Here is a 23,318-nt window from a genome sequence, read left to right as displayed (position 1 = left end):
CAATTTAGCATTTACTTTTGCTGGTCAACTCCTTTGCTAATTTCCCAAATGTAACGGAGTGTGCCTGTGTTGTGGGGTTGGGTTGTGTTTATGTGTGTTGTGGGGTGGAAGGGAGGGGGGTACTGCAGAGGACCGCACGCGACTCTATAGAACGTCGGGGTGCCCGATATCAAGGCTGCGCAGCCTCGATTCCAATTCCTACCTCACGCCTCTTTCGTTCACCACTAGACACTCTCTGCATTTTCATCTGCAGGTTCCTTTTCATCCCTCCATTTTCACTGTTTTTCTACTTCCTTTTCCTGCTCCTTTCTACCTTTTGCGTTTTTCGCTCTCTCGCTTTGAGTCAAAGTCTGATGAGAAAAAAAAAAACATAAGTGCCCCAAAAATGAGTGCCGGTGGGCCCCCACCTGCAACCTCCGGCTCAAATTAAGCACTTGGGAGGGGGGATATCATCCTCTCCTCAGATTAATTTAGATGATGTGGACAGGTGCTTGCCTCGTGAGTGTGCTTCTTTTATGGAAAGGCGTAAGGCACAGGCTTTGGTGAGCTCTGAGTATATTTTAAGGGTGAATTGTCCTCGAGTTTGCTGCGAGCACAGAATAACCTCGCAATCTCTCCGAACAGAAAAGATGCTTCGAAAAGACACGTCTCCAGCGCATCTCAGACGACAGCCCCAGCACGTTTTCAAACAAACTTGAATGAGCAGCAGAAGCAGAGTCCGTGATTTTTTTTTTACCTCATGTCAGTCACTAGTACGTACACCCCTCCCACTGGCACCCACCCCGGTCACATATTCCTGGTCGCCGGTTTCTCTCGCTGAAGACGGTGAGTGAAAGGAGCTACGCAGAAACCCTGCCTGCGCGGGAAGGGCGGCTCGTTCGCTTTGAGGCAGAGATACTAAAACTCCGTCTAAAGCGGCAGGCAGCTTCCGAAGTGCTCCCCTCAGCCCGGAGAGGCAAGTACCTCAGGAAGCCTCCGTCGCTTCAGCCCCCCCCCCCCCCCCCCACGCCTCCCCTGCGAGGAGTAGGCAGACACACACTCCTTCCTCAAACTGTGAGGAAGGCAGAGGCGGACTCGCAGTGCGCTGGGAGAGCCGCAGGCGGCGGCAGGAGGTGCAGCAACGGGAGTTGACAGCGCCGAGAGGACCGCAAGGCAGCGGCATCTAACCCCAGCGGTAATTTAACATCGGCATTTCAACGTCGCACCAGAATGTAAAGACGAGAACTCGGCTTGGGTTTTTACAGCTTCCTTCCAGCGGAATTGTGAGGCTTTGTGCACAATGCTCCATCTGTTTATATTTTGCCTTGCACGTGTCTTTGATAACCCTTGCCTCCAAAGTTCAGGACGGCAAGTGTGCCCTGGACAGTAACTAAAAAAGAACCTGGACAACAGTGTAGTGTTACTACCCCACTTCACCGGACCCAAAGCCCCTGCAGTGCATAGAGAGCTGTAAATGCACACACTTCAACCAACCGCAAATCACCTCATTCAACTGAATGGCTGTTGTTATTTTATTAGAAGGGAATGTCTTGGCTCTAACTGGACTTTGCCTTTTAAATGTGGAGTGTGTGTCAGAAGTCAGTAGAGAGTAGAAGAAGGACTTCATGAGCAAGTGGGAGACACAGTGCCCAAGTGACCCCCAGGACCCAGTGCCCCGGGGTCGCTTCAAGGGCACTGCCCTGCACCATGGTTTCTGACCTCAGCCGCATCCACATCTGCAGCCACTAGTGCCGCCATCTGGAGGCGCCTGCAGGGCAGCTCTAAGGCCGAAGTGACCACCAGGGACTCGGTGCCCTGGGTCTTCTCCATGGACAGGACACTCCACCATGGTCATTGACATCAACAGCAGCTGCATCTACAGCCACCTGCGCCCTCCACTTGTGGAGGACCGCGAGGACCTGGGCAGCTCTGGGAGGATGATTGAGGGCTCCTTGAACCCCGGATTCCTGAAGGTCCTCCAAGATGCCACCTCGAGCCCCATGCCCACTACTAGCTTCTCCACCGACAACGACACCCAGTGCGGGGAGCAGATCCTCAGCTATGGGCACTTCGAGAAGCTTGTCATTGGAGCTATCCTCTCCCTGATCACCTTACTGACCATCTCCGGCAACAGCTTGGTGGTCATCTCGGTCTGCTTCGTTAAGAAGTTGCGGCAGCCCTCCAACTACCTGATCGTCTCCCTGGCCTTGGCTGACCTCTCAGTGGCCGTGGCCGTCATGCCATTCGTCAGTGTCACTGATCTCATTGGCGGAGAGTGGATCTTTGGAAGTTTCTTCTGCAACATATTCATTGCTATGGACGTGATGTGCTGCACGGCTTCAATTATGACTCTATGTGTGATAAGTATTGACCGGTGAGTAAAAGCATCACATTCCTAGTGAGAGGATCATTGCATGCCAGAACAATTATCTTTGTCTGTTTTGCAGTTAGCACATCCGGTGTTTATATGCATGCTCCGTTTCACAATATGACAGCAAATTCATATTCCACTGAAGGAAACATGTTTTAGAGCCTTCTGACTGTTTTCACAAAGCACCAACAGCTTTTGAGGTTTGGTCCATCTGCTAATTCTCGTGCAGTTAAAGTCGAACCATAAACATTAGTTTTCTTCTCTAACTTATAAACTTGCATAGGAGGTGTCTGTTGCATCTGCTCGGAAGGAGCCATCCTGAGCTGACAGCTTTCGGCAGAGGTTTACAGAAGGACATGTTGTGTTTATGGTGATAAATCTAACTAAAGCACCGGAATGATGAAGACATGTTGAGGTTGATGATATGGTTAACAAAATCCAGAACTGTCATGCGGATTAGGGACTGCAGATTTTGGTTGCCTAAAATACTCTGCTTTGCATCTCATCTTTGTGATGTAAACTAATGCTATGATGCCCAGTTAGCTCTGCAGAGCTCATCAGCCACAGGTGTCTGCCACAGTTTTGGGCTAACTGGTCTCTTAAATATTTGAAGCAATGGAGTAGCGCTATTTTACCACTTTAGACGGGAGTAAACAGATGTTTGTCACTGGAACTTTAAAGGAACGTGCTGATTTTAGTTGGAATGTAGCAGTATTTGTTGGCATCTCCAAAGTAAATAACAGAGCACAACAAAACAAAACAGAATAACATAACGCAAAAAAAAAAACCTTAACCAAAACATAACTGGGCACAAAATAACAGCAAAAACTAAATGCCACCCAAGCGCCATAGTACACCATAACATAATAAAGCAACACACAAACTCAACAGCACACAAAACAATACAAAACATCGCACCCCAACTAAATGCAATATAATAAACATGCATAGATATTCTCGCCACACATTACCACTTTCCCAGGTCTGTTTTCATGGCACAGTGGTAAAAGGCGTTCAGTGTTAAGCAAGGCAATGCTTGGTGCAAAGAGTGCCAGTCAAAAGGGTTTGCGTTCTGGCCCAGTGTGTAGTGGATGCCCAAGGCACCGAAACACAGTTGCAACAGCTGCACTGAATTATTGTGAAACTGCTTGGCTGCTAGGCTAGTACCCTCGACAAAAGAGAATCCACAGAGCAACAGAAATATCCAAGTACAAATTGGACCACTGTGGCCATATTATGTATAGACTTCAATGAACATTCATGCTCCAAGTGCATAACACACAGTTTTTAACGCCCTGCAACTAAATATTCATGTCTCATGTTATGAGACGGCACCAGTACATTATCAGGCACATCCAATGGATTGTGAGACAGGCAGGAAACTAGTGCCTGCACACTACCACTGACCAACTAAATGACCCAAGCACAGGGCAGCCAAGTACTTAAGTGCAGAGCACACATTCTATAAAGTTGTGGCGACCTGCAGTCCACGTGATGATTAACAATGCCTTTGTTCTTCATTTCAAACATATGTAGAAAAGGGTAAGGGGCATGCACTCCCCACCTGCAGATCCTCACATCTCTGAAACCTTCCCATGCCTCCCAACTCACACCGGTGCCACCGTGTGACACACGACATCGGCTCCCATCACTCGGTCTCCCGGTGAGGAGCTGATATCACAGGGTGGCAGGGAAAACGAGCTGAAAAGCACTGTAAATCGTAGTTTTCCAGCTCATTTTCCGAGGCTTTGGACTTTGCGAACCCCCCAAGACATTGGCACCAGCCTAAGCAAGCATTTGTTTTGTGGGAAGAGGGGGCTTGGGATGGGGTTCAAAAGTGCTTCTCAGGTACTTCTCCGTACGAGGCCCCACCCCTTTCAAGGCCTCGCCCCCTTCTCACACTTTGAGATTGTTCTGGAAATTGGCAGATAGGCCCTCCAACAGTGCTCCTGTCACATCCCAAATGGATTTTATTATACATCACTGGAAGGTGAAGAGCCTGATCTGCCAGGAGCGAGCTGGAGTGCCTCAAGCGGCCTGGGTGGTGTGGTTCTTGTAGCTTGGGTGCAATGTCTCCTTGTGCATCCTTGCACATTGTCAACATGAGCTGTGGAAAAGTACTCATGAGTGGGCAGCATTAGTTGTCATGGGGACTGAGAGGGAGGAGCTCTGGTGCTCTAACTGTCCAAGCTGGCCATATGTCCTTACCTTCCGGAAGTGCCATACCTCAGTGCCTCCCCCGACTCTTAAAGAAACAATCCCACAAATATTAGAGAAGGCGATGATATACTGCTCTTCTTCAGGTCTTCGAATATTTGAAAAAAGCGTTTGCGATTATCCTTGCAGAACTATTGGCAGAAGGGAAGAGTAAAAAGACAGCCCTTCCAGTGTGAATGCGCGAGGTACCTTCACATGAGCACCACAGACTGTGGCATATGGGCTGATGGTAGCTGAAACAGATGGAATATCCCAGGCATCAGCTGTACTCGGTTTATGGCCAGTCTGACCCCTTCCCATGATAATATGCTTCACACAATGCCACACATCCTGTGAGGAATATATAGGATTACGGAATGGGGTCATACCCATTTCTGTAATGGAAGCTGTCCACTTGTGCACATGGTGACCCTGTGCTTCCATGGGTGTCCTAGTGCCTTTCGACTTGTAGGCACTAACATATTTAAAAATTCAGCAAGCATTGTGGCACGACACATTTTAAAGGTTTTGCTTTAGCTTGTATACCACAATATCACACTTGCATTCTTAACCAATTTTTAAGGGATGGCATTAACCAAGACCTTTTTATTTAAATTATAATATATGTATATTATAAATAGTTATAGGGACTTTCAGTGAGCTCTCTTCATCCATTGGTCTGCCAGTGTGGCATTCACATTTTAGTTCACCCTCCACAGGTACAGCAGGAGACACAGGGTCAGCCCACTTCAGTCACTGGGTCACCTCTATTTGAGTGGAAGCATTCTGTTCATGCACAATATACACTTATACAAAAAAAAAATACTCCCCTTATACAGTTGTGAAAAACTATTCACAAAGATTGTCAACGCCAAAACACTTACGGCCAACGCAGACCTATTGGCTTTGCTAGTGCCATTTTTAAATACTATTTACATATCAGTTGCAGATTGACATGTTCACTCGTTGATGTTTTACTCGCACAGCCACCATGCTGCATGCACACATTATAGCATGCCACTGCCAGGTGTATTGAAGGTCCGGGCCCCTGCACGTGCCGTATATGAATGGTCAGCTGTGCCTTGGGGTGTTGGGAGGGGCGGTATGAGGGCCATTCAACCTTCTCAACCTGACTTTCTTTGAGCTTCAGAAGTCCCATATTGATGTCTATAAATTGCCTGATGTTTCACTTGCTGCCTTTTTCGTTTAGTTAACCATTCACGAAAGCCAAAGTCTCATATTTTTCTCTTATTCTTTGAATTATGCAGTGGGTAAGTATCTCACATCTTCATAAATGTAATATTACATAAAAAGGACACAATCTTTGCTGTCACCGAATATTTTGAGATGAGCACACAAGTCTCGCCACTTGGGTTGATTTTTCATGGTCTTATGCAAGACTGTTATTAATGATCTTAAATTGGTGCAAAACATAGTTCAAAATCTCCTTTAAATAACATGTTTTAAAAGCTCCATCAGTACCCCATAACGTTAGCGTAAATTACGCATGCTCAATTCGCAGTGTCTTTGACATAAATATACCTGCGGAGTTGGGTGAAGAGCAGGTTTTCTTGCACAGTGATCAGGTTTGCCCGAATAGTACCTTTTTTATGCAGTCTATGCTAAAACTTAGGTTGGCCTGCTCGTGCGTTCAGACAGTTAATGTAATAAACCCGCTAATTAGAAATCATTTACTACCATGACATTGAGCCTTTTTGTGTTCCACGGTGGAACGTGGTTTTCTTAAAAAAAATTCTTTAAACATTAAAAAAAATTAAAGCACAAAACCTACAACATGCTATTTTCAAAATACTACTGCTGTTTTTTCCCAATCAACAGTCGAAGCAAAAATGCTAGATCAAAACATCTTTTTGATATTAAAGAAAAACGTGTAGTCCAAAACTACCAAGGCCCACCAACGTGTTTAGCAGTGTTCAACATGTTTTTATTTTGACGAGTCATACTATTAAGCATTGTGTCATAGCAACTCCAGCATCCCATGAGATCTGTTTCACGGAAAAGCAAGGTTTCCTAAAATGAGTTTCTCTCTTGGGATCCGGAGGTGCATTCGAGGCTGTGTAACAGAATGCCTCCCACTTCTAATGCTAGGGATATCTATTCGCATTTTATTGGAATTTCACACAGCGCCAACTCTACTCCCTGAACGGCCTCAGGGCGCTTTAAAGACCGAAGCAGATTTACTAGAATAGATTTACAACAACCATTGACAACATTTGGCACACTCAATGCATGAAGCAAGGAAGGGCGTGTGCGGGACATGCAGGCAGAGCAATATCTAGAGGCAAAACCAAATTACGTGTAATTTCACAGCATTAAAGATCGAAGGCAACTTTACAAGGCAAATGCAACGCCATAGAGGTAGGAGCACAGAAGGTAATGAGGACCTTCAGGTAGATTGCAGGAATTAGCTAGATTTAGCTACTGGGGCACAACAGTTCTCTATTTGTCTTGCTCTCTCTCTATTTAACTTGGCCGAGTGTTGTATATACGTCCCTGAAACAAGGTGCTTTATCTGATGCCCTTGAATCCAATCTGGTAACACTGCTGTTTTTAAATCTACTTTGGGGCCTGGCATTTTATAGGAGCACCCAAGATTTCCCAAATTCCCTCTCTTACACCAGCTGCCAAAATAAGCATATTGGCTAAAACAAAGAAAGAGGTAGTTCGTTGTGTAATAGAATGTAGGGACACAATCTGGGAGAAAGCATGGGAAAGGAATGGGAGGGCAAAGATTAATACATTTGAATTGGAACCAAACTTTGGGGCCTGGTTTACAGTTTGGCAGACTGGTTACACTGTCCCAAACGTGAGGGATATCCTGTCTGCCTTATTACAAGTGCCATTGGATACAATAAACCCGTAGTACAGCGGACAGGAAATCCATCACATTTGTGACGAGTAACGCATCCTCCAAATTATAAAACAGGCTCTTGATCTCCATTTAAAGCTGAATAGAACACACTGAGGGCCTTACTTATGAAGAATTGCCATAGGGCAGCGTCGCAAGTCTTCTTGCTGCCTGCCCTAGGCCAATTTGAAAGAGCAGGAATGCACCGTATTTATGAAATTCCTGTCCCCGCACCGGCGCACAATTTGCTGCATAGCGCCAACTTAGGTGCAAGGGTGCTTCTGTTGCAGGCAGGATTGTTTTTGTGCAGAAAAGGGCACCTTCCTGCACAAAACAGTCCCGAGAGGCGTTTTCCTCTTTCCATGTGTGCTGCAGAATGCAGCACATATGGAGGGAGGAAAAAAGAAGGAGAAATACAAATATTTCTCCTTGTTTCGCCTGCTCTGGGGAGGTACAAGGTTTTGGTTTTGCCCCAGGTTTACGTGATTAAGAAAATCTGGGGCAGTGTCAAAATCCATGGGTGTTGCGTGGAAACACCCACCGCAGCACCCATGGAATGCCTACTTGATGCAGAGTAAGGCACGGCAGGAATTTGCACAGCTTCATCTTACTTCGTATCTATGAGGCCATGCAAAGCGATGCAGGGTGGCTTTGCGTGTCCTCATAGATATGATTGAGAGGCTTGCGCTGCCGGAGCGTCAAAAAAGTGATGCTCTGGCAGCATAAGCCTCTCATTAATGAGCCTCTTAGTTCTTTTGCATTTTCCTGGTTGCAACAGTCAGGTATCCAATCCTTGATGAGCTCCAGGTCCTCAAAGAAAGCTCGAAATAATTCTGAGTAGCATATGTGTAAAGAAATAGATTTGCGTCATCAGTCTGTGACTGAATTACTGCGTGTTTAAGGCATGTCAGTCTTGAATCACTGACAACACAGAGCCCCCAAAACTATGGTCCTAGGCCAGCAAGTCCAGCATGGTGACACAGACTTCCATCATCAAGGTCACATACAGGTCAAGTAGGACCAGATAAATTGATTGCTTGGGCATCATCAACATAGTATAAGATATCATACTAAACCTGGAGTGATGTAAATGGTATCAGAGTGCCCCAGAGAGACCTAGACTGCGTAGGAGACAGGGAAAACAAGTATTCAAGCAATGACTGCAGTCATTTAGAAAAAACCTTTTCAATAATTTTTTGCATGACTGACAAGTTACTGATAGAACAAAAAACATCACTGAGCAAAAACTTTGGAAGATCTTTTTTTAGGAGATGTTACCAAACGTCCCTTGAAACAGATTAAAAGAATAAACTCCTGGAAGGGATTATGTTATGTTATATTGATTTGTATAGCGCACTAATCAACCAAGATGGTATCCAGGAGCTTGGGCAGGTGTGTAGGTGTGCGCAGTGCTTAATTTGAGCCAGTGGTTTCCGGTGCTTAGCACCGGCACTTAATCATAAATACTGGCGCTTGAACACCAGTTAGGGACATATTCATTTTTGGTGGACACAGGGAGATTAAGTGATTCTTGCATAATCCCAGGATATTGAGCCAATACTGAGATTCGAACCTGGTTCCACAGAAACAAAGTCAGCAGTTCTGGCCATTATGCCACATCCCCTCCCCACTTGTAGGGTTTATTGGTTCTGTGTTAGGCAGCGCTAACAGGAGAAATGAGAATGAATGAGAGACGAGAGTCCCGGAACTTCTTTTTTTACAAATTAACCACTGGGTGTGTGGTCTTCAAGGTGCTAATATGAACAGCCTGGTCTTCAGCTTCTTGCAGAACTCGAGAAGTGAGGAAGGGAGGTCATTCAATGTCTTAAGTGTGATGTAGTACAATGAGCAACCTCCAGTTTTGCTTTTGCGGATGCGAGGAATGTGTGCGAGTGAGAGTGAGGCAGAGCGTAGGTGTCTGGTGAGTTGGGGCAAGTGTATGTGGCTGTTCAGGTATTCTGGTCCTGTGTTGTGTATGGCTTTGTATGTGTGCATGAGAAGTTTGGATTGGCTGTGCTTGTAAAGTGGGAGCCAGTGAAGCTTGATGAGGTGCGGTGTGATGTGGGTGTGGTGTGGAAGGTAAAGTATGAGTCTTGCGGTCATTTCTGGATGGTCTCAGAGTCTGTGTAGGTGTTGTTTTGATATTCCGGCATAAAGAGTGTTGCCGTAGTCCAGCCTGCAGGTGATGAGTGCTTGCATGACTGTCTGGTGTTCTGAGGCAACCATTTGAAGATCCTTTGTGGCATAAGCAGGAGCTGCACACTTGCATTGTCTTGAGCTGTCATGTTGCGCTTGTCGTCTAGGATGATCCCTAGATTTCTTGCATGGTCTGTGGGTGTGAGTGTTGGTCGTTTCTCTGAAGGCCACCAGGTGGAGTCATACGGGTAGGTCCTGTTGCTGAAGACCAGTACTTTTATCTTGTCAGAGTTAAGCTTCCAACAGTTGGTGTGCATCCAGTCTGCTACCATCATGGTCATTCAGTTGCTGAAGGTGGTCCTGGTGGTGGTTGTCTTGTCCGTCAGGGAGAAGATGATTTGGTGTGATCGGCATAGGAGATGATGATGATATCTTGTGATCAGATGATGTTGGTGAGCGGTGTCATGTATATGTTGAAATAGGTGAGGCTGAGGGACAATCCCTGTGGGACTCCCCGTGTCAGTTTTTTGGTCTCTGATGTGAAGGGCTGCAGCCTGACGCTTTTGGTTCTTCCCATAAGGAAGGAACAGATCCTTTTGAAAGCGGATCCTTCTATGCCATTCTTGTGGAGTCTTACGATGCAGGTGTTATGGGCGATAGTGTCGAAGGTCGCAGAGAGGTCGAATAGGATGGGAACTGCTGTTTCTCCTTGTCCAAGGATGATTTGAATGTCGTCAGTGAAACAGATGAGGGCTGTTTTGGTGCTGTGGCTCTTTCTGGATACTGAGTGATTATTGTTTAAAAGAAGGTGAAGTTTGAGGTGGGTTGTGAGTTGTTTGTTAATGGTCTTCTCAATCACTTTGGCTGGGTAAGGGAGCAGGGAGATGGGTCGGAATTTGCTCAATTGATTTTGGTTGACTGTGGGCTTCTTAAGGACTTCTACAAGTTTCCATTCATCTGGGAAAGTGACAGTTATGATGGAGGTATTGATGATGTGGGACAGGGCGGTGCTGATTGGCAATGTTTCCAGGTTGTAGATGTAGTGGGGGCATGTGTCCAATGGGGCCCCTAAGTGGATGGTCCACATGACTACTGCTGTCTCGTTTCTGGTGAGGGCTATCTTTTCTGTAAGTTGGCTGTCTTGGTTGGTGGAGGGTAGCTTAGCGATGAGGTCTCTGAGGTTGATTTGGTCAACAAAGTTGCTGTAGATGTTTTCAATTTTGTTCTGGAATAAGTTGGATCGTGTAAAAAAAATGCACTTTTGGTATGGCCACCCCCACACTTCTTGCTGATGGTTATGACTCTGAAAGTGCACCAGAGTCTGCTGACCAGGCCCCAATACCAGTGCTCTTTCCCTAAACAAAATATAGCAAATTGGTACTCCCAATTGGCATGGACTTTAACCCCCTTATAAGTCCCTAGTAACGTGGTCCCAAGTGTACCCAGGGCACGGGTGTTAAATGGTCACCACGACCTGAAGCACTGTTTGTGCAATTCTGAGTGACCCAGGTAAACAGTTGATAGCAGGCCTGCCATTGGAGACTGCAGGAAGAGTACAAACTGCTCCAACTCAACTTTGTGCTCACCATGTGTGGGAAGGTCAAAGCACTATCTTTAAAATATATGTCAGTCATCCCTAAGATAGCTCTCCTAAACCCAGGTGGCAGGGTGCATTATATAGAAGGTGGAGAGCCATTAATACAAGCTTATATGTCCCTATAGTGGACCTTTCCATTAAGAACTATGATAAATGTTCAGTGGTCCATAGGATAACATGGGCTGGCACCCAGGCACACTCAATGTCACCAGCTTCATTAGGGTACTGCTGAATAGGGTCATGTTTGCTATCAAACAACGTGCCTCTTCACCCCTAACATGATTCCCATGTCGGGGTTGATGTGGCATGCACCCAGGTGGCTACCTAAGAGGTTGTCCATCTGATTGCCCCAGCTGTTCCTATGATCTGGCTGTCAGCTTGCAGCTGCCACCACCCAGACCTCCTGCAAGGTGGTGTGAGCATTCCCAGGAGTCAGAAACAAAGACCTGGTCAGGAAGGAGGTGACACCTTCCTCCCTGACAGGATGGCTAGTGAAGTGGCACATCAAGGTTGTGTGCTTCAAAGCATTCACCGCCTCTAATATGCATGCAGGCTGACTCCTAAAGTAGGAAGACAGCCTCCCCCTTCCCCCAGCACATTTTCACCCAATCAGATGGCAGCCAGCCCAGAAGGCTAGCCACACCCTAGGGTGGGCTACCTGGTCTGTACAGCAAAGGAAGATTTCTGCCACTTGTAGATGTGGTAGACTAGAGGATTCTGGGTAGTAAAGGAGACTCCCAGCCGGATGTAGTCACCTCAGGTGCAGATTAGTCACGGGGGCAAGTAGCCTATTGGCCACTTGCACCCACAAGCCTAACTGCCCTAAATCTAGTTTCTAAAGGACACCCCTGGTACCAGAACTTCAAATCTGTGAAGACTGCGACAAAGGACAAAGAAGAGACCTGTGTCTGCAACTACAGGAGCTGCACAAACCAAAGTCGGGATACTCTGCACTTGTAGCAACGCTCCTGGAACTGCATGACTTCAACTTATCCTGGACCAAAGACCGGCTGTATCAGACAGAGAGAACCCTTTGAGAGTCAAAGGCAACTCCGGACCCCCTTGGACTAGTGGCTCTAGTTCCCTGCACACCGCAGGCCAAAAGAATGACCCAAAAACAAAGAATCACTGGCATAGAGGCCTTCCGAGGAACTACCCAATAGTAGATATTCCAGTGCATTGTAGGAAACATAGTCCTCACCTCCAGCAATTTTCAGGTGGCTACCGTTTTCCACGTGACCTCCAGACATCAAAATACCGATTCGCTGACCTTACCACTACCACAGCTTGTTGGTGACCAGTCTGGTTACCACCAGCTTTACTCGATGCTGCATCAAAAGGGAACCACGTATCACTTTGAACCGACCACAGCAGTGACCCCGTTGTCGACCTTTTGCATCCATTTTCTCCCCAGCACTGTGTAAACATTAAACCCAGCTCTCCCATGGCTCCCACTTCAGCACCAAGGCCTGCCAAGACAAATCTGCACCTGGGCCTCTCAGGCCTGGTAAAATTGAACTGACTGTTGTGGCTTGGTCCTGGGACCTGCAGCACCTTACCTCTCCGTGGGTTCCACTTAACTCGACCTGCAAGTGACCGATTGTCACTAGTACCTTTTTCCCATGGACCGCAATGGTAAAGTTTACAGCACTGAATTGAATTCCTTTATGATTTGTTCTAAAATCCATAACTCTGGCTCTATGCATCCAGTTATTTTTTTTTTTTGTTGAATCATGTCAATTAATAATCACCAATGTTTGTGCTCTGAAATATTTAATACATGTTCCTCTAGTAAAGCCTGACTACTCTTTGCCACAGTACTAAGCCAGGACGGGGCTTGGATTGTGAACCAAGGACCATTTTAGGAGTATTGTGTCAGCATTACATAGTGATGTACAGAAACAGTGGTCCTTAAACAATGTTGATGACAGTCAGATAAATATAGATTAGAATCAATGCTATATTCAGAATGTCCAGCCGGACAAACAATTTAATATTATAATAAATCAATGTAAACATATAGAAACAAAATCCTCGTGGGACACAGTCCTGTATCCCGTAGGGAACAAAAGCATTACAAAACACACAAGGGCATTTCAGGCAAGACAGTTTGAGCTTGTTAGATATCAGTTGTGTCAAGCTTGGAAAAAACAGTCAGTACACTTTTTTAACACAATGGATTGATGTGCACGCTGTTTTGTTTGGGTCGACGACGTTTCGATCCTTTCACGGGCATAGTAGGATCATCTTCAGGACATTGATAGGTGCATGCCTGATTTAACAGAAATTGCCTTGGCAAGGTATTTGGGATTTACGGGAATATGCCGTGTGGCTTCTGTATCGTCGGCCTACAAGTGGACCGGAAGAAGATGAGGACCAAATAGTTTAGGTCCGTGCTATTTGGAAGTGGGTGATGGAGTGGTTGTTCCATGTGAGCGGTGTGGTGTACTTGTATTTAATGCTGTCGCTTGTGGTGAAGATGGCGTCCAGTGTGTGTCCTCCCATGTGTGCTGGTTCTAAGATAAGCTGGGTGTTTCTAATGTTGCTCAAGCTTTTGAGGAGTTCTATATAGCAGGGGTCTTTTCGGTGTTCTATGTGAAACTTGAGATTACCGAGGAGAATGTAGGCTCCAGAGTTGATGGTGAGAGCAGTAACCAAGTCAGCGATGAGATTGGTAAATGTGGCTCATGGTCCGGGTGATTGGTAGACGAGGGTACAATCGAGGGGGAAGTTTTCGGAGATGTGCAGCTTGAAGTGCAGGTTTTCCAGGAATGGGGTGGAATTCTTTGTGGCTGTTGTGCATTTGATGAATTCCTTGCAGATGATAGTGAGTTCTCTGCCTGGCTTGTAAAGGCAGTTCTGCTGAGTGATCTTGTAGCCTGCTGGGAGTGCCATGGCAATGATGGGAGCCAATGAGGGGTTGAGCTAGGTCTCTGTGATGAAGAGGATGTCGAGTGCATTACTATTCCTCAGCTCACATATTTTGGTTGTGTGTTTTCTGACTAATGGTGTTTTGAGAAGCATGCATGTGAGTGGGTGCTGACATGTGGGTTTGTTGTAGCATGTGGAATAGGGTGAGGGTGTAGGCATTGTTGGTGCTTGTGTGGTGTGTGTGTTGCAATGTGGTGCTGAAGGCTTTGTTAATATATGCATGGGGGATTTTGGGTGGCTGGCTGGCTGCTGGAGAATGGGCACTGGGCGCAAATGAAAGCTCCTACTGTGGTGTGAGGAATGGCAGCAGTTGGGGGAATGACATCCAGAGCCTAGCGACTGAAGTAGTGCTGTGAAGTATCTCTGGGTGGTGATTGGACTAAGGTTCCTGGCACTGGGAGCTGCAAATGGTCAGACGGGCGCAGAATGGCTTGCCTTTGTTGTGTCATCTGTGAGCGAGCTGCATACCCGCTGGGGATGCCTGCTGCATGTATGTGTTGCCGCTGCCATTAAGTAGGTCCTGGGAGGAGGGAGGAGTGCAGGGTGCTGTGATATCATTTCCTGTGCTGATAGGTGATGGAAAAGGAAGTTCTCTGGCTTGGCTTCTTCTTTTAAAGACGGTTTTGGCAGGAAAACCAGTTATGTAACTTCCTGTGCAGGTAGATAATGGGAGATCCAGTGATGTCACGTCCTGTGCTGTTGTTTGACAGGAAATCAATAAGCAATTGCAAAATAGTTGCAAAAAGACTGGGATGAACCTTTTGACAATGAGGCAGAGATGAATTAGATCCTCAATTGCACCGTGTTAGATTTGACATCTTTGGTGTGGTTTCCCGTGATGTTTTGCCTCTACCCCCTGCTTTTTATATGCTATGCTGGGTTTCGTTTTTCTGGCTTAGGTGCTTTGGGAACTTTCCACTGCTGATCAGTGTCAAAGTGCAAGTGCTCCCTGTGTAAATTGTTGTTGCAATTGGTTGTCCCTGATTGGCATATTTGATTTACTGGTAAGTCCCTAGTAAAGTGCACTGAAGTTCGCCAGGGCCTGTAGATCAAATGCTACCAGTGGGCCGGTAGCACTGATTGTGCCACCTACATGAGAAGCCCCGAAAAGGTATCTCAGACCTGCCACTGCAGTGTAGGTGCGCAGTTGCTAACTGCCATGTCGACTTGGCAAGTGCACCCCTTTGCCAGGTCCTAACCTTTCCTTTTCTTACATGTAAGGCACCCCTATGGTAGGCCCAAGTTAAGCCCCTGGGCTAGGTGCAGTGTATGTTAAAGGTAGGACATGTGCTGGTGTTGGTGACATGTCCTGATAGTGAAATGCTGGCAATTTAGTTTTCCACTATTGAAAGGCTATCTTGCCCCATTGGATAGAATGGGAAATGTTTTGTAACATCTTACAAGTATAAGTTCCCATTGGGACAAGATAGAAAAATAAAGTTTAGGCTTGCAGAACTCCAAATTTAATATCCCATCTTTTAGTAAAGATGGTTTTTAAATTGTGTTTGAAAATGCCACTGTTAGAAAGTAGTATAGAAATAGGGTGAACCCAATAAACCCTTGGAGGCTTGGACAAAACAAATAGTGACAGGTAAAGGATGCCTACAAGGGATTTTGTTTAAAAAAAGATTAATGATTAGTTGTTCTAAAATTCCTTTAGGAGTGAGTCTAATTAGAACATTCACCTAATTTGTCATCTGACAACATCCATCAATGAGCATGAAAAGCACAGACAAAAACAGAAAACACGGGAATATCTTATTGTTGAAAATATAAAATTATTTATATAGATAGTTCCAGTTAAAAGGAGTACAAATGAACAATCAATTCAGCAATAGATCATGAAAAAGGTAAAAGCTAAATAATCCTACAATTCATGAAAAAAACATCTATTCCAATGAAATCAGCAATGACATATCTCTTGATGAGAATAATGATCACTTGAATGCAATGAATATTTCGGAAATAGATGGAAAAGTCGACGTTTCTGTCTTTATAGGCGTCAGTCCATCAGACCATCTTCAGGACAATGGATATTGCAAATAACGAAAGACCCCTATGCAAATATAATACTATAAGTCACAAAAATGTAAACATCATTGCACTAAAAACGTATACTGCGAAAATATAACAAGATACCCGTGTGAAACCAAGATTATTACTATAGTGACAACCCAATTGTACCAGTTTTTGATACAGTGTTATAGTTTGTACACTTTCCAGGTGAAAACAGCATGCTACAAACCTATCACCACCTTAAGTTAAAAAAGAGAGTTACTCTATAAAGTAGCTATGCTTACTTTTATAATCAAGTTCAACATGATTAATTTTGTTCGTGGAGATATAGTTAGCGCCGTTTATATAAATTGCGGGGCTGTCGCTATAGAATCAAAACATATAAAGAAGCGATTAGACTAAAACATGTTAACTTCATATATAAATAGTCTTATAGCAATGGTTTATGACACGACATACCTGATCAATGGATCACGGCAGATTGATGGCAATAATTTGAAAGTCGGTCCAAATCACTCACGTCAGTTTTGAAAAGAGATGAACATTCATCCAATAGCAAATTGTCAATAGTATCTACAAAAAGTAGAACAACATCTTAGGTAAATCGTGTTGATATTAGTGTGTCTACCAACTCAAATAAATAACACAATTCTCCTGTGTTATAATATGTAGTGTCGTGTCATAAACCATTGCTATAAGACTATTTATATATGAAGTTAACATTTTTTAGTCTAATCGCTTCTTTATATGTTTTGATTCTATAGCGACAGCCCCTCAATGTATATAAACGGCGCTAACTATATCTCCACGAGCAAAATTAATCGTGTTGAACTTGATTATAAAAGTAAGCATAACTACTTTATAGAGTAAATATCTTTTTTAACTTAAGGTGGTGATAGGTTTGTAGCATGCTGTTTTCACCTGGAAAGTGTACAAACTATAACACTGTATCAAAAGCTGGTACAATTGGGTTGTCACTATAGTAATAATTTTGGTTTCACACGGGTATCTTGTTATATTTTCGCAGTATAAGTTTTTAGTGCAATGATGTTTACATTTTTGTGACTTATTGTATTATATTTGCATAGGGGTCTTTCGTTATTTGCAATATCCATTGTCCTGAAGATAGTCTGATGGACTGACGCCTATAAAGACCGAAACATCGACTTTTCCATCTATTTCCGAAATATTCATTGCATTCAAGTGGTCATTATTCTCATCAAGAGATATGTCATTGCTGATTTCATTGGAATAGATGTTTTTTTTCATGAATTGTGGGATTATTTTCCTTTTACCTTTATCATGATCTATTGCTGAATTGATTGTTCATTTGTACTCCTTTTAACTTGATTTACCTATATACATAATTTTGTATTTGCAACAAAAAAATATTCCTGTGTTTTCTGTTTTTTTCTGTGCTTTTCATGCTCATTGATTGATGTTGTCAGATGACAAATTGGGTGTATGTTCTAATTAGACTCACTCCTAAAGGAATTTTAGAACATCTAATCATTAATCTTTTTTTAAACAAAATCTCTTGTAGGCATTCTTTACCTGTCACTTTTAGAATGTAGGCATTTTCTTGTTTAACAATTCTGTGTGCCTCTGCCTGTTTGTGTATTGACTGTCTAGTTTTGGAGTGACAGGGGCTGAGGATGTGCATTCACTGTAGACAGCCACTGGAGGGGGGTGTTGGGGTGTGCCTGACCCTTCCTGGATGACTCGGAGCTAGGCTGAATAGACCCTGGCTGAATTTAGAGCAGTGGGAGGAGATTTTTTTGTACCTGAATGGGGCCTGTCTCCCTTGCACAATGCTGTCTCCACTCCCTGTGGTCATGCTGCACCAGTGAGCACAGAACTGGTTTGTACTGGGCTCAGAGACCCTTGCACAAAGAGAACAAAGACATTTTGGGATATAAGTATTAGACATAAAACCCCTGAACTTTAGACTGCTTCTGGAATCAAAAAGAACCTTTTCCAAGGAGAAGACCAGGTGAAACTGGAGGAGGAGTACTTCCCCTTTGCTGTGTGCTGTCTGGGGTTGGCCTGCAGTATCTGTTTCTGCCAAGGAAAGGACAAGGACTTTGCTGTTTGCTATGTCCCCCTGTTTGAGGAAGATCTCCAAGGGCTTGAGTAGAACTTTCCTCCTGTTCCGAAGTCTCAGATACACAAAGACTTCACCCCCAGCTCCCTTGAACATCCTTGCTGGGAGTTCTGACCTGCTAAGAGGTGCCTGTGACTGTGTTGGGCCTCTGGAGGTTGTTCCTGCAGTTGGAAGCTGGAAAAGCAATGCAACTACAAGAAAATCAATGCATCGTTCTTCTTGCAGCACTTTTCCTGACGCAGAACCGTAGTGCGAGAAGACGCACCACTCATCGCCACGCCGCTTCCGAAATCAACGCAGCGCCTGTTGCTGCTGCAAGAACCGACACATCGATGGATTGTGGCTGAAGAAACCGACGCAGTGCTGCTCACTGCCGCTGCATCGATTGCCGACTCAACTCGGATTTCCACACATCGTACCCGTGGGGCAAGTTTTCCTGATGCATCACTCGTGGACCAGAATCATCTCGGACTTGACGCATCACTTCCCCCTGCAGACCGGATTCGACGCATCACTTCTCCTGCGTGAAGCAGAACTGTCGCATCGGCTCAAAGGGTCTCCGGAACTGGTGCATTTCTCTGTTTTTTGACTCTTCCCATCTCTGTGGCTGTTTGGCCTTGTAAATTTTGTCGCAACTACAGGTACTTTGAGAGAAATCACGCATCCATAGTTTTATATAGACTAAGGGGCCGATTCCGATCCGGGTCGGAAGGACACCGAACACGATCCGGCCGGAAAACTACAAGCCGTACGCGTGTTTTCCGGCCGACTCGTAGAGCTGTGCGAGTGAGCCAGTACGATGCGAGCTACATGAAATTCACCGACCGAGTAGTTTCTGGGTCTGAACCGCTCCCTACGTCTCGGTCATAAGCTAACCGTGGCGTGCAATGGATGCGATTCACGACCGAGCCAGTACGATGCATGCGCCGAACAGCCTGTGCGAGCCGGATTGTCCGGCTCGCAAAAGCTCCCGGAGTTGGACTTCGGGGGTCCGCGTCGGACCCCCTGAAACACGCAGCCGTATGACTCGCACACAGGGGGAGACCTATGGGTCTCCCCAACACATGCATGTATGATGCGGATGGCATCGACGCGTACCCACTGTAGGGGGCGCACTTGTTCAAGACGTGCCCATTCAGTCAATGGGAGCGCATGTACGCGTCGTACAACTGGCTCCCATTGACTTCTATGGGAGTCTGACCAAACCGAGTCTGACAGCATACGTGCGCATCGTACTCGCTCGGATGGACTGTAGGGGTCTGGCTCGGTCAGAAAACACTCCGGATCCGACTCGGTCGGAGTGCTTTCCGACCCAGATCGGAATCGGCCACTAAGTTGTTTGAAACCTTGAAAAGGCATATTCTTAATACTTGTATGTTGGATTTTTGTCGATTTGGTCTTCTTGAGTTTAGATAAAGATACTTTGTTTTTCTAAACTGGTGTGGTATCCATTTGTGGTGTTATCACTGTATTACTGTGTGTCTTGAGTACAAATACTTTATACATTGCCTTTGGGATGAGCCTGTCTGCCCGTGCGGGCGAGCAGGAGTTATCTGAAGTGTGTATCCCCCTTACTCTGTCTAGAAGCAAGGGTCCCTATTTGGACAAAGGTACCTACCTCTGCCAACTACAGACCCCGATTTCTAGCACACAGAAAGTCTAATAGATTGATTGGATTGAAAAGTTAGAGGGATTTTTGGTGTTACCAGATGCAGTATTAAAATATGTGTTTTTGAATACAGGCAAGCTTCTTTAAAGGATGTGATACATATATGTCAACATTTTTATTCCTTCTATTCTAGGTAATATGACTGCTGGCTCACTTTCCTTCTTTGTATCCTGAAAGAATCAGCCATCAAAGTGGTTCCTTTCAAAGTACAGAAAGTTTAGTGGATGGCTGCTGTTGGTTTTGATGAGCGTCCACCAAACTTTTACAAAGTTTTTGTTTTTCGGAAACAAAATCCAAAACATGTGATTTTCTTTCAGGAAAAAAAAGTGAATGACCCCAGCACTCTGGGAGTTTTTTCCAGGGTGTGGGGTCATTATTGTATTTTTCCTGTCCCTAAAACCTGGCGGTAATAGAGAGGAAAAAAAATACATAACACCGTCCCCTCTAAACTGGGTGGTGTAATGTCCTTCCTCTGATGGACCCTACTTCATGGGGCTGTAGGAGAAAGTTTTTCCTCAATGGAGCCTATGTGGGCTCCATCGATTCAAAAGTTAAGGTCCATTGATCTCTAAATGAGGCGGGCAGCTGTAAGGTTTGGAGGACAGGGGAGAGAGTGCCCAATCTGACAAACTCTAATACTGGCCTTTATAGTGCCATTGGCATAAATGCACCCTTATTATAATGGACATGCCATTCACCCCTTTTTGTGGATGTCCTTTATCCACAAAACCGTATATAAGCCCAAATGGGCAGTATGCCCTGAATAATCTCTTTATGTTCCTTCGAACTATTCAAGAAAAGTTGTGTGTCAGTTAGTGCTACCAAAGCCTGCTTAATATGGGTGAATCAATCACCCTTTTATGGCTGGTATTACATATCTCTATAGTTTGAAATCTTGATGAACAATGAACAGATGACAAACAAATGAAGATTGTTAATCATGTGAATTCTCCTGTGTCTGCGAGTAGCTATCTCTCACCCATACCCTGACTTTTGTTATGACACACTTAACTAACCCTGTAAGTATTCCCTTTGACGAGTTCCTGAGTTTAGGCTCACAGGTTTACTTAGGGAAAGAAGGATACTAGCTTTTATCTATGATGCAACTACCTTATTATTGCTGTGGCTAGTGTGAAGTACAGAAGACACCAATAACCTCTATCCAATTCCTATTATCAATGGTACAGCAACTAAATGATGCATTTATGAAATTTGTGTGTTCTTTGACATTGCTTTTTATTTATCTTTATGAATTGGTCACTTCACAGTATAGGATGCCACCAACACATTAACAGTCAAACCTGGAAAACAAGTAGTGAAAATCATGTGATTATTAAATAATAGAGAGTTGTGCTTTTAAATCAAAATGTGCATTAATAATAGTATGCAGAGCAATTAATCTACACTTGTGTATACTGACATGAAGCTAATGCAGTTGTAAGAAATTTGCCAAAACTTTCTAAACTGTGTTTTCTTGGCTTATGCTAACTAGGCCTCAATTAGACCATAATGCCATCTTGTCCAAAATGGATTTCCCATCATCATGTTCATTCTCTGTTTATAAATATTCTGCTGTATGTAGATGAGCAAGATGTGTATTTGTTTTTTTCTGAGTGACACTGTTGTTGAAGAAAGCTTGTTAGAGTTCCTACTGTAAAACATTTCGAAAGATCTTGCACGAGGTATTGCATTCATTCACAATGGTTCAATGTTGTATATGTATCTAGTTTGTTCTGACACCTCCAGATGACATTAGGTCAGAAAGGCTGAATCAATATTTATGGTTTAGTGCTAAAGTGATAGCGTTACATGACGATTTACATTTCAGGGATTTGATTTGTTGAAAATGTAATTCTTTTCTCACACCATGATGAGTTTGCAATTCTAATACTTTTGTATAGAGAAAATTGCCATCTAAACCCTTTAAGTTGAGGGCGAGCCAGAATCCTTTTTGTCTTTATTAGGAATGCTACCCTAATTCTTACTGATTTTGCTGCACATTTGAGTCATAGACTATTTCAGATTGTGCCTTTTATTCTGCACTGTTCTTACTATTGAGATCCTTCATGGAAATTATTTTACATATTTCTATGAGATTGTTTGTATCCACATTTTACTATTTATGTATTGTACCTGTATACTGTAATATTCATTTGATTAGCTTTGGACTGAATGTATGTATAAGCCAAAGGAACACATTGATTAATTTTGACCCAATTAAGAATGAATAATAATATATAAGTCCTTTAGTTTAATGAATCACTTTTCTCCTCTTATGTTATCCACAATCCTCAACAATTGTGTCTATTCTTGTTTTCTCAAACATGATGAGGAATAAATGTAATCTTACTTGTGAATCATATATGTTCACATTTCCTGCTAAAGAATTGAAACTGTGGTGTATTGTAATGATGGAGATTGAGACACTGACCACACATTTCCAATACATACATGTAAAAAACTGACACATAAAATGTTTTACACTCTCCTATTAGATTGAGGGTTCTGTGACTAGCATATACTGTTTCACATTCTCTCTGACTACATTTTTATTTGCTGTATGTGGCACTCTTCAGCACCCTGACCTCACTATGCCTGTTTGTGTTTGCTTCCATGTAGTATTTCAAATTGTACATTACAATGTGCTTTATGACACTTCAATAAGTGTAATTATCAGTGAAACTATACACTGCCTTAGATCAATGCAATGCAGTGCCTTTGATCAAGAATCATTACTTGTTGCCCGAGTTGAAACTCCCTTTTTTAACTGTGCTACCATTGGTGTATTGTCTTTGTGACTTCGTTTGTCACTTTAACTGTCAAAAAGAATTGTTGCCCCCATCCTACTGTATATTTTATCCAAATTAGCTCACTACTTGTAAATAATATTGCAATCAAGATTTGCTAGTATTTGACACTCTTTAACTCAGTTTGTATACTTCAAACATGACAGGTGCCTTGCACACTAATTACACATGCATGTTGACGTATGAGAACACACAAAGATGACACCCATGTCACTTTGAGAAAGGTGCTGCATGCCAGCTAGAAACTCCAGCCTGACTCAAACACAAGTATTCGGTGGCCAACATAACCCTATCCCGTTGTAACACAACAACCAACATACTCAGAGACTTGAGAAGATAATTCACTTTTATCACATAATCTGTATTGAACCGTGAAAAAATTAAATGGCATGTTGGCCTGAGTGAAACACTTTGACTGAGCATCACCAGAAGAGAATATGGCTAATCAATGTACAATGAAATATGCAATCACTTGTACCTGAACAACAATTCTAGACTGCTTAATAAACCAAAAATCAGTTTGATAGCCAAAGACTGAATATGCAATAAAGAAACTCCCCAATAATCACATTGGTAATGAGCTCTGTTTAATCGCCACTGGGTAGTTATAGTTAGAACCATGTTTCCATGGAAAATTGATTTT

At 43.9% G+C, this 23,318-nt stretch overlaps 1 protein-coding gene across 2 annotated transcripts in view; it reads left to right on the top strand.

Annotated features, from left to right (window-relative positions):
• The first annotated feature begins 810 nt into the window (after positions 1-810).
• HTR7 (5-hydroxytryptamine receptor 7) overlaps positions 811-23,318 on the top strand; it is a 635,768-nt gene continuing 613,260 nt past the window's right edge. Inside the window, exon 1 of one of the 2 annotated variants that reach the window (XM_085614963.1) lies at positions 811-2,353. In XM_085614963.1, the coding sequence (XP_085471089.1) occupies positions 1,827-2,353 (527 nt within the window). In that variant the 5' untranslated portion in view covers positions 811-1,826. The remainder of the gene's footprint in view (positions 2,354-23,318) is intronic. The other variant, XM_085614962.1, reaches the window with a different exon arrangement.

This window comes from Triturus cristatus, chromosome 1_2 (genome assembly GCF_964204655.1).
Source record: "Triturus cristatus chromosome 1_2, aTriCri1.1, whole genome shotgun sequence".
Classification (NCBI taxonomy): domain Eukaryota; kingdom Metazoa; phylum Chordata; class Amphibia; order Caudata; family Salamandridae; genus Triturus; species Triturus cristatus.
This window is presented reverse-complemented; position numbering and strand designations above follow the sequence as displayed.